The 12510-nt window shown below is 40.7% G+C and overlaps 1 protein-coding gene across 4 annotated transcripts in view; it reads right to left on the reverse strand.

The window, feature by feature from the left end:
- KALRN (kalirin RhoGEF kinase) overlaps positions 1-12510 on the reverse strand; it is a 525904-nt gene that overhangs the window by 302108 nt on the left and 211286 nt on the right. For all 4 annotated transcript variants that reach the window (XM_086466145.1, XM_086466144.1, XM_086466147.1 and 1 more), the window contains exon 5: positions 9724-10236. In XM_086466145.1, coding sequence (XP_086322271.1) covers positions 9724-10236 — 513 coding nt within the window. The remainder of the gene's footprint in view (positions 1-9723; positions 10237-12510) is intronic.

The following is a 12510-nucleotide window of genomic DNA, read 5'->3' on the forward strand; positions in this document are numbered from 1 at the left end:
AGTGGTCAAAGTAATGAATAGTTTCCACAGAGCCCCCTGTGATTACTTCCCGCTCTGGTAAGTCCTCCCTTTAGATTGGGGACAACAAATTGTGGATGGCATTAGCAACCTGTCAGAAGCCTACTTCATATTAACTGGAGCAGATGTCAGCTAGCTGCATCTTTAATTCAGAGCTATAGCCTGCAAAGACTGAAAGTCCCAGCATGCAGGTTCCTGAACTGAGAGATACAGGCTATGCGGGATTCATCTTCCTGTTAAAGATGAAGGGTTTTGCAAGTAATTTATCCTTGTAGATGCTGAAAAGGACTTACCCCACAGTTCCCCAAAAATTCTTTTGTGTCCATGATTAGACGGAGGGGGATTGCAGATTTGACACAGTTTAGCTGCCACTCTCAGAGCCTTCCAAAGCGGAAGGCGCTGATCCCACTCTAAAATCTCTTTAGCACATGACATCTATGCTCACAGCATCACAAGGAACTGTCAACACACATTCTGTGCACAACCACCCCTTGTTATAACATTTTTTTCTGCTTCTAGGCAAACTTTATTTTTTTTTTTTTTTTTTTAAAAAAAAAAAAGTCAGAGATCAGGTAAACCCTTTAATTTGGGGAACCCATGAGCCTAAGCCCTGTGTTGCTACCACTGATCTTCAGAAAAAGATGCATTCAGAACATCTTACTGTTTATTCAGCTGCATCAGAACACCTCATAGTGGCTTATCCATAACAGAGGGCACTGATGCGCTTCAAGACAAAGAGCAGTGCTCAGTAGCAGGAGTTCAATTATTTTAAAATGCAAAAAACAGAAACACGACAGAGAACACATTTGAATAAACACTGAAAAGTAATGAAAAGCTGCTGTTACAATGGAGTTATTGCTACATGCTTTCAGTTATCACCTGTTTTATTAGAGCCTCCTTTGTTCTAAGATGTGTGAAGTAAATAAAAGTGATTAGAGCTGGCATAGGTTCATTTGGGGAAATAAATGGATTTTTAAGAATGAATACACAGTTTCTTCCTCTGATATAAATTTTCTGTGTTGATCCTTTGTCCTTGATTGATGCTATTAGAAAGGTCTTGTACAAAACATCTTAAGTGAAGCAGAATATTCCCAGTATTATACCAAAGCAACCCAAGTCATGTGTGAATATATATCTGTATTCGGTAGGAATGTTTCCATACCCTTACATCTCCAAGGGCATTTTTCAACTGCCAGTCTGCATTCCCTTGCTGGAAACGGCCAATACCCCAGCCAGATTCAGTACCTTACTGTGCTAGGTGCCATACAAACATGCACTTAACTATTGTTTGTGCACCCAGCTCAGTCTCAATTTAAGCCTCCTTTCCATATCATCTATATAATTATCTTCCCAACATTTTAAGATAAGATATTGTAAGAAGATATCTGCCAATTCAACAATTTAGGGACTATCTGCACCCATTTTCTGTGTTGTGTCTGGTATCAGAAGTTCTGTGTCAGAGCAAACGCTTCATGTTTAACACAGGGTTTGTTGTCTCAGTTGTTTTAGTTTCAGAGCGGACTTAAGTACAAAGGATGGCACGAGATGATGATCTATTCACATGGTAGCTTATTTAGACTGATAGCTGACTTTCCTTCCCAGCATTGGCATCCCAATGTCTGATTTTATTAATGGGGAAGAACAGTCATCTAGTGAGAATGTCTATACCAAAAAAGGTACCATATGCTAAGGGAAACTTCAGATTATAAAAGAAGGCATTTTCGCTGGCAGTATGGGAGAGTGGATGCCAGATATGGAAACAAGGTTTCAGGAGAGAACAGACACTATGTGCTCTGTGCAAGAGTCCATATGCATGAGAAAAGAAAGAGAAAATGATGCTAAAGCAACTTAAAATACTTCGACTAAATGTTGCTCTTGAGCAATGTCTATTCCAGATACATAGAGATCTGTATATTTCTTTTATAGCTTAAAAATAAGAATCAATTGTGTCAGGAACATTTTCAAAGCTTTTTTTTTTTTTCTAATATTAGGACTACTGCAAGATCTGGCAAATCAGGCTGCCTGTAATGTTGTAAATGTGTACTAACATAACTGGAATGCTGTGTGAGGGCACCAGCACAGACAGCTGGAAATAAGGCCCTGTTTCTGCAAGTGGGTGGCAAAGTTGCTAACCCAGCCATTGGTAAGGCTGGAGCCACGGACAGGAGCTAGAGATGGTGGCTACACAGCTCCTGGATGTAGGGCTCTACCAGCACGGGGTCACTGAATACCTGTTGGTGGGAACTCTTACAGAGAGCCTGAGTCTCTCACTAATTTCAATAGAAGTTGAGACTCTCTCTGCTTTACAGGACAAGGCTTCTGTCTTTTTAGCAGACAACTCAGGGAGACCTCGAGCACCAAAATGCAACCAGGTCAGGGGGTGCAGCTACAAGTAGCCTGAAACTGAATTGTTTCACTCAACAAAGAGAGAAGCAGCTGCTTTAGGCTGAGAGGAGTAGGTACCAACAATAAATTGAGCCCTTGTGATCTCCGAGAAGTCATTTTCTGGAACTACAGGTAAGGGATTTCATTTATGCTTAGCTGTAAATTCGTGGGTCACTCTTCTTACAAAGCTCTCTGCAAACACATGCATGTTCACAAACACAGACCCCAGTTCAGTGCCTTTCCCAGTCAGCATCTGTACCCCAAAGCCTCTGTCCTTTGTCTGCACAGACGTTTGGAATGGGCTAAGAAGGAAAGAAACATGCTTAAATGAGCCTCACTTAGACCCTCAGTCAAATGTCTCTGCAGAAGACACTAAGCTTATTGACTCCTTTTATTGCAGAAGTCTTAAGGAGCTTACCTCAGGTCTAACACACCCCCTGTGTTCAAAATCTCCAGGAAAGCTCCTTACTGTGATGCTCACTTACTGCGCTGTTGTGAAATCCGTGGTGTAAGTACTTAGATAGAAAATCCAGGGCATGCTGAGTTCTGTACACCAATGCGGTGTTCATGCAACTTAAATGAAATCTAAATCCTATGCAAAAATCCATGTCTAATCCATGCTTATTATGCCTATATGATTATTACTGTTAACTGTTAAACATCATTCATTCAGTAACAAATCCTTTCACAGTGAAAGAGCACAGAGGGCATATATACTTCTCCTTGGTGCAAGACACTAAGGATGTGCTCTCCTTACTAATCCTGATTCTGGTTCTTTCCCCTCTTAATACGCTTCCTGCCTCCTCCCCAGTCCTAATTACCCACCTCGCCAGAACCCATTCACTTTATATTCGTTTCACATATGACAGGACCCTCTGTCAGCTTCTCAGCACTTTCCCCATTGGTTTCACAGTCTCATTCCCTGGGACACATCCCCTGCACAGTAATTTCTAAGCCAACATTTCACACGAAATCTTGGAGGTAATTGTATATATGGCACACAGAACAGATCAAAGAACACTGAGCACTTCCAGCAGTGAAATAAGAGAGGAGAAATGGTCCTTCACTAAGCAGACTTTTACCTCAGAGCAGTCTGTCCCAGGTGCTATGCCTTTTGGCATTACACAAATCCTTAAGGGTTAATATGGCATGTTGTAAATCAGAAAACTCTATCACCCGCTTAGGTATCACTTCCAGGGTCTTTTGACTGCTAAAAGAAGAAAATGTAGAGATGACGGGAAATGAAGAAGGAAGTGAAGACGTTGCTGATCTTTTTAATCTTTCTTATGCTGCCTTTCCAGAAAGACAGCTAAGACCCATTTCTAGGAAATGCTTCCCCGCACAGCATCACTTGACTAAAGGAGTAGCTACAATTGCTCTACTTAATGGACTGTAATAAAATAAACTGCCTCCTATTAGCAAAAAGGATCATATCAGACTTGTAATGCATTTTATTAAAGAACATACAGCAGCAGAATTTTTAAGTGTGGTGTAAGGGGAAGTAATGTATGGAATGATTTAAGTGGGTATGTATCATACAATCACAAAGGCATTGGTAGTTTCCCTTCTCGCAAACATGAAAATATCGATGTTCTTTCTTAAAGCCATCTTTTCCCCCTTAAACCACAGCATAAATTTCCACATTTTGTGTTATATTATGCCATCAAAGTCATCCTGCATCTTTTTAAACAAAAGAGTAGCTTTCAGAGCATTCCTTTCTTCTGAAGAACATGAATCTTTGGCAGGTATAATACTCCAATAATAGCATGAGCATGGTTCAAATACTCAGATTACATACTTCTTGGATAATCTTCTCTCCCACTTGATTTTGCTGTGGAGCTAGAGCTTCTCTGTATTTTTCTAGCCTAACTCTGTATGGCGTTAAGTTAAATTCTAACCCAAGAACTCCTAAATTTCATCTGGCACTACAGAATAAGCACTAACGAGTATATTGTGCTTCTGCTGAAAATCAGTAGGAGTCTTCCCAATACTTTCAGTAAGAATGGGAATAGGACACTGGACAGGAGTCTAGTACAGCTGGTGTATCTGTGTTTTTCCTCCTTCAGAAACCAAATGCACCATTGTTTATTTCACTGAATGGGGGCTGAGTTTAATACCACCTATCCAGTAGAATAACACATCAGTTCCCTTATTTAAGGAGACCAGATCAAGGAAGAGGCCTGAAGTAGCACTGTGTGTGAGACAGGAGGGATGCAGTGTGTGCTCCTTGGTGCCATGGTCTCACTGCCCACACCTGCACAGGGAATGGGATGCAGGAGAATTGCTGCAACTGTTATTCCACCCTATTCCCCCTCAACCATTTTGCTTACTGCCCCCCTCCCGCCAAACTTGTCTTCTGTCATATGAACTTGGCATTGTTACCACATTCCAACCACTCTTGCACTCACTGAAATATTTCTGTCGTTCCAGGCTGGCCACATCACCTGGGAAGTGGGAGCACAGATGCTGTGGGGTAGGAGCTGCAGGCCATGCCCTCCGCTCCCTCTTGATGCAGCCACTCACAGAGCGGCAGTTCCACAGCAGCCCCCAGCAGCCAGCGCAGCTTCCCACAGCCTGCTCCACAGGGAAAAGCACAGGCAGAGCCGTGTTTTTCAAAGGGATGCTTCAGCACGGATGAGGCAGATGGTTTTGACTGCAAGCCTGCTACTTCACTGCGCCTTGAAGACTAGATGTGGCCTGTGGTTTGCCACTAGACTTTCTACAGAGCTGGCCCTATCCAAATAAAATGCTTCTTCCACCGCAAACTTCCAGTGAAATTCACTCGTGGCATTTTCTAACTACCATTGCCATCTTTCAGAGTTTGCCTTTGTGTAGTGGACTGTAGAAAGTCAGGAAGAAGAGGAGGTGAGGACAGAGAGAACATGCAAAGTCTCCTCTGCCTCCTGTTAGAGGCTGACCCCAATGATGCTACAGCAGCCTGCTCTTTCTTTGCTCTGGTGTTACAAGTTTACAGTACAGATCCTTGGTTCAGTCCAGCTGATGACTATATTGTTTATGCTTAATGTGGACAATGCTGATTACATCATGATAGCTGTTTTTCAATCACATACATGCCGGAGTAGTAAAATTGATATGGAACCAACCCAGGATGATGGAGAAATTCCTACAAAAGTCAAGTTGGGTGCCAGTTCCAAATGATTTCCAGAAGAGCTGGAAAGTTTAGAGTGTAAGGATAATTTTTTGTCTTTTTTGGTATTTATTCAAGTGCAAAACATGTGGACTCTTGCCTGAATTCTTCTCACTGTCCAGATTTCAATCAACCAATTACAATTTCTCAGATAGTTGTAATAGTTGGATCTATGCCGATTGCGTTTTTTTTTTGTTTTAAACAATATTCAGTTTAGACCCGACTACATTTTTTTGTGTTACTGATGCCTAAAAATATTTTCCCTGTTACCCAGTAAAAACACAGCGAAGCCTCAGTTCTAGTTTCAAAATTATACGTATATATGTACATACATATATATATATTAGTTGGTGAGGAATGAATTTGTTGAACAGTGAGGGTCAGGGCTACACCAGTGGCTGAAACGTGTTATTTATCAGCAGATCATTACAGTCAGCACTGCACAGCATGTGAACTTCCTCACACCGCTCTGCCAAAGCTCCCCACAAGGCTGACCTGCCTGCTGACTCGAGCTTCAAGGAGCTTCCAGTCTCCATCTGGGGATTCGATCTCACTGCACTGCTTGTGCCTATGTGACAGCCCAGCTTTTTCTCTCTTTCGGCCCTGGCACAGGAAAATAAAATGCTAAAGGCCTAACTTGGAGACAAAGTTTCTCCACGGATGGCTCTGCTCTCACCCAATTATTTGAGTGGGAGAAGCCCAGAGTCTGACTGCCACCCCCTCCTTTTATTTTGCCAATAACATGAGTTACTCAGCACACAACTATACAGACATTCTGTAAGCTGTAATACCTATAACTTGAATAATTCCTGTGTCCAGGCAATGACTGTCATTTATAAATGTTACAATAGAGGGGATCTATAGGAGGGAAAAAAGTGAATTGATTTGCTTTAAACGTCTGGGGTATTTTAACATCAAGGTGTTCAAATATTAACCTACCTTAAAGTACTGTGTGTTTTTCCTTCTTGTGTCCCCTTTTTTTTCTATCCCATCTTTAAGAATTTTTCAGGCAATGAGGACACCTGAATTTTTTTAAATCAGAGGTGTCCAGAAAATGGAAAGTCCTTGTCCATTTTCTCCTTATTAGAACAGGTTTCCTAAAATATCACCCAGTGAGTACACAGAGATATTTTAAAAGGCCCTAAAACCTTATTTATATTCACAATTTTATGTTGGAGTTTGAGCTTTCACAGAGTTTTAGAGCTGTCATTTGATTAGCACTAAATGACATATCCAGGTTATACAGAAAGCGCTATGCCCCTCCCCTGGAGATAAACACTATCCTGGTTCTGCTACCATACCTAATTGCATAGGGTAGAGTGCAACTGAGCAAATGGAGGTACCAGGAAACTTTAAAATTCAATACACAGACACACTGTGGTGGCTATTTATACAGTGGAGACAGCACTCAGACTGGATTTAGCTCTGAACTTTTTATGAGACAAGTACTTTCCAGTCTGAGATGGTCAGACTACTTCAAAGAGACCTGGAAAAGGCGGCTAAGGAGAATAAGCACATCAATATTTTACATCAGTCTTCACGTGCGAAATGTGAAGTGAAAGGGTCTGCAACCTTCCCTGGAAGAATTTTAGGGGCTCACAAACTGAAAAGATTAAAAACGCTGATTTGAGAGTATAAAACAACAAAATATTTTCTATTCTTTGGGAAAACGCCGTAGCCAAGGGGAGATAAGTGGAGCTACTCAGAGAAGCCAAAGCAAGACTCTGTTTAGTTAATGTGAGGTAGATGAGTAAGAGATAATGAGAAGATCAAAATGCCAGTTTTGTCAATCAGGAATTGCTCGAGAAAGCCAATGTTAAAAAGGCAGGAATCACATTCTCACTGCTGCTTCCTTCACCTCAAAAGTTTCATTTATCTTCTGACTCGCCTAAACCTTACACTTAACAACCTCAGATTAATACATGCAAAGAACCCAGCTGTTACAATTCTCAGACTTGATCACACCATCCTTTTATGCCTGTTAGGAGACAGAAAGGAAAAATATATTGGAGACTTCCTTCAACACTACAGAACAGTTCTAGGCAACAAGAACTTCTCAGTTACTGACTTGATCTGAGAGCCTTTCAGCTTGTAACATTCATAATAATAATTATTTGCTAAAAAAATAACAATTTGCCAATAATATTAGCAAGCAATAATCACAAATAAAAATAGAAAATTTTGTTAGTAAGCAATGGTCACCTGAATAATCCCAAAGAAACTGAAAATCCAAACTGAAGCACTGACTAAAATACAGCCACTGCTGGGGAGGACAGCAGTGAGTGATCTCCTTAGCATGTGACACACAAGGAAAAGGGAGAAGAAGCAATTGTAGCATTTGGAAGAAAAACTCTGCTCTTATGCATTCTTGAGTGATGCTGCAGTGACTCTCATTTTAGAGGGACTCATCTGAATCTAAGGTTTTCCCAACAGAAGGACTGATTACACAACGATGGAGCCTTTTCAGTCCTAGCATCCCTTAGAGATATCTAGCACATGTATTGAAAACCAATGTCTCGTGTCTTGCTCTGCACTAATGAAGATTATATTTGTTTCAGCAATGTGCTTCTCCCTAATGTTTTAAAAATAATATTAAATTGCAGCTGATTAAAACAAATGATCTTCAGTGAGATCCCCCTGCAGATGAGGTCTGCATTTCTTTTGCTGTTCCTCCTGGGTCCAGGCAGACACATTAGTGAAACAACTGGATCATACATTAAGTGGAGAAGATTCAGAGATTGGTGCTTTTGATGGATATGCAGACTAGATAAACACAAGGCCAAAAGCTCAGTACCTTCCACTGAGAATATCCCACTTCTGTGGCCTCGAATTTTAAATGTGCATCAAAGACTTCTCACGAAACCACGTAACAAGATGCCAAGCACTTGGGCGTTAAGAAATGGAGACTGCCAAGACTCTAGCACAACACAGTTTTCTAAAATAAATTCACCTGAAATCAGTACCTGCACATGTTTCCAGAGGCAAACAGCAGACAAATACTAGAAGCAGTAAGAAGCCTGCTTTCTTGTGTGTTACTGAAATTTGTAGGTGGTGGTGTGTACGAGACCTGGCTAGGGAACTCTGATTGTTTTTCAGCCAGTCTTTTCAACAAACATGACAAGCTGCTATGCTTTGCTTGCAGGGGACTTCCCTATCTACTATTTCCTGAATGAGTATCTTCTGAAGAGACAGGGAATGGGTGATGCAACTCCACAGCAGTACTGCGCACCTGTGAAGCTACAGCTTCCCAAAGCCATATTAGTTACCTGTGATTCTGCTACTCTAAGTACTCATGTACACTGTATTTAGTTTCGAGACACTCTATGTGCTTTTCCAGGCTGATATGCTACATTACAAATGTCTAAGAAATATGAAGTTGCAATGCAACGTTTATAGAAAAATTTAATGTTGAATATTTCTCAAATAAGGCCTTGTGCTGGTGAACAGGATTCTCGGCCACTGACTCAGTGTCAGGTATGAATTCAAATGCCATCCTTATGTACTTTTTAATACAAAACAGCCGCACTGACTTCTGCATGCTGCTGTCGTTTCAGAGTACTTTCTTTCGGTCTGTTTATACGTTTAACCTAAACACAGTCTCAGATCTCATGCTGTGGGAACTAAGTGGCCATGTCCTTGGTACAAAGCCATTGCTAAAGATTTTACCAGTTGCAAATCCTGTTGTGATTTCCTAGGAAAGGGAAACTGAAAATGTTGTCTGAGATAACAATCAGGAGGATTTAAACTACAAATTTCCAATAGACTTGTAAGAAGTGCAAACAATAATCATGGTGAATCAAACTTTAAAATCATTCTTCTTTAGGTCCTGTGACATGTAGATAAATATATTCATAAGCTTGGTAAAAGAAACTTGAAAAAAAAGCCTGGTTCTCGTGCTAATGTCTACTGAATGTACCCATTGTGACACGAAAAAAGCAGATTAACTTTCATCAAAGAGACACAGACAAGTTATTTTTGGATATCATTACGCCTGCTACATCCAACAACTAGTTCAGTGAATTTGGTTTACGAGTCACGTAAAGTACGTCTGCTGGCAACATGAGATTTACGCCTGTGATGAACACCTATGTTGCTAATTATAGAAAAAATGGTCACAGTGTCCTTGCAATAAAGTCTTGGTTAAAGTATGAAAGGAACAGATTATTCCTTACCTTCTCAGCATCTTGCTCAAAAAGCCGGAGTTGAAAGCACTGGTCCAGTTTCAACTTGCGGACGTGCCACATCTGATGCAAGTGTTGCCGGGTGGAATGCAGCTTGTCTAAAAGGCTGGTGATCTTTGGCACAAGACTTTGAAAATCTGCACTTCCAGGAATGCAGTTCCTACCAGAAAAACCATCACTACATCGTATGCATTGTAATAGCCTCTGACCCTCACGGTCCAGTTCTTCCACAGGAGCTTTAATCACTTTTTTCTTCAGCTGCGTGTGCTCATCAATCAGCCTTCTTGAGCCCTCAACATCAACTGGAAACTCCTTCCTAGCCAACATTTCCTGGAGATCCTCCAGCCTTGATAGTAAATGGATGGCACTGTTGAAAAACTCTTCCAAGGAGACGCGCAACTCTATCCATTCATCATGGTTGTAATCCAAGGATCCTTCAAACTCATCTGTCAGTTGAGAAGGATCTACGAGTTTTGCCAGGCCTTCAACAGACACCATACTTGTCTAAGGAAGGGAAAATGACAGCATTTGAATCAGTGACTGTGTAATCAGAACTAACAGTGCAATCCGTAAATAGATTGAAGGGATTATTTTCCTCATCAATACACAATTGAAGGAACATGGGTTTACAATCTTTTAGGTGCTGAGGAGTATGTTTAATTTTAATTAATCAATTGGATTGAAAACTTCTATTCATGGCCCTGATGAATTTATTTTATTATTCATTAAAAGGCATGATATTTACTGGAAAATGTCTATCTTTTCCAGCTGGCCTGACTATTAAAAACATATAATGAAATGCTTCTGCCATGGACTACTTTAACCCAGCTGGACACTGAAGATTTCTTACTGCAGGTGTTCGATATCTGGACACAACTGTTCACTAAACAGGTATATGGTATGACAGGGATTCTGCTACTTGTGTTACACTCAGGCTAGTAGCTATATAGCAGCAAAAGTTATAAGCATACAAACTGAAGCAGGTATTGTGACCCGCCAAAACACAGAATATGCAGGTTTCTTCCAGATTATTCCAGTTGGCTTTTGCCACAGGCATATCTCATTCATATTAGTAATTTCTAATGTTATGAAGCCAAAATCAATGTAAAAGTGAAATGACGTTGGAGTACTAACAATTAGAATTTATTGCTAATAAAAAGTATTGCTCATAAATCATACATAATCAATGAGATGGTTTTAATTCATTCAGACTCGGTATTCAGTGATAGAGAAATGCACTGGTTGCCTGGAAAGCACTCAGTTTAAGGTTGCAACAACTGATGGCTGTTCCCATTTATTTTAGACTTTTTTTTTCTTTCTGAAATAGGAGCATAGGGTTTCATACGCTACTAGAGATTTTCAGTACTGTCATGTTAACACCGAGGTTGGCAGCCCTTAAAGGCTTGTGATGTTCATCAGTGACCGCACATCTATCCCCTAAAGATCAGGTCTCTAAAGAATGTCAGAGTTTGTGCTCTTCCGAAGTGAAGGCACCCAATAATCACAACAATCTTGTAAAAGTCATCTACAAATAAAAATACCTCGAGTCCTGTCCATTAGCCTGAATTATGTCCAAAAGATCATGCTGCCCACTGGTTTAAAGTTAATAATAGGCTTTTCTTCCAATTTTTATCCATCTAAAAATGTCAGGCATTCTGCAATGTATTAAAATTGGGATTGTATTGAACTTAGACTCTGCAGAAAGATTATTTTAAAACTTTCTTGCAATGTTCCTTGTTTTGGGGAAGGGGGAGGAGAGAGGGAAGAGCCAACAAACAATGGGAAGGTAAGTATGTAGCTTCACAGGGATTTCAAATTTCTAAACCTCTTGACCTGGACACTGACTTCTTGGAGATAATTCAATTTAGAGTTTAACTGCCAGACAAGAAAAGACTTCTCTTCATGGTTAATGCCTAGGCATTCCCCCTGCAGTGTATAAAGCACTGCTTTTATCATGAACAGAATTTGACATGATGATATAGCAGAAAGGCTTTTCATTTCACAAATTCTGCAGCATATTTCTATATTCAGATTTCTTTAAGGAGTTCTTGAAACTCTCATGAAAACAACCTTAGTTAGGCAGGTAGGTGGTAAGATAAAGTAACTGTCTCTTGAGCAGAACCTGTCCTTCTTTTAGAAATCACTTTAAAAAGTGCTGCCCACTATTTAAACCCTTTCAGAAGGAGAAAGAAAATAATCTCGAAGCCAACTGAATTAATGCTAACTAAGCTGCCTGGTCCATTCCTCAAAGTGACAGGAAGCTTTGGAGTCCACATACGTCAACCAAACCCTTTTTTTCCCTCTTTTCTTTGCACAATGATCTGTGGGCATGCTTCACTCTCTGGACGGTGACACAGAATCATTCTGCCAGAGTCTCACAACACAAAATCCAGATCATTAGCCTCCACTAAGGGTCATACTCTGCCCTGGCACATGCATAATGCTTCCATTAAGCTCAAAAGCAGAATCTGGTCTTAAAACTGACACTGGTTACTGCCGAGTTTGTAGATGGGGGTAATTCAACAGAGATTCCCATTGCCTTCCACTGCAGTCTGTTCCTGCCAGGGACCTCCTGTTTGATCACAGCTGTGGGAAATCACCATGGCGGTTCGGTGCCGAGAGGGTACCTGTGTGCTGCCCCACATAAATCAAATAAACGTGAATCATACTGACCTGCAACGCTTATTCACAGTTCTTTTAATGACAGAGCCTGATCTGCCCCAGAGCCTGAGCCTATCAACAAGCAGCAGCATCCACAAGAATCCTTTAAAACAGAAG

The sequence above is a fragment of the Leptosomus discolor genome, chromosome 5 (assembly GCF_034619465.1).
Source record: "Leptosomus discolor isolate bLepDis1 chromosome 5, bLepDis1.hap2, whole genome shotgun sequence".
Lineage (NCBI taxonomy): Eukaryota > Metazoa > Chordata > Aves > Leptosomiformes > Leptosomidae > Leptosomus > Leptosomus discolor.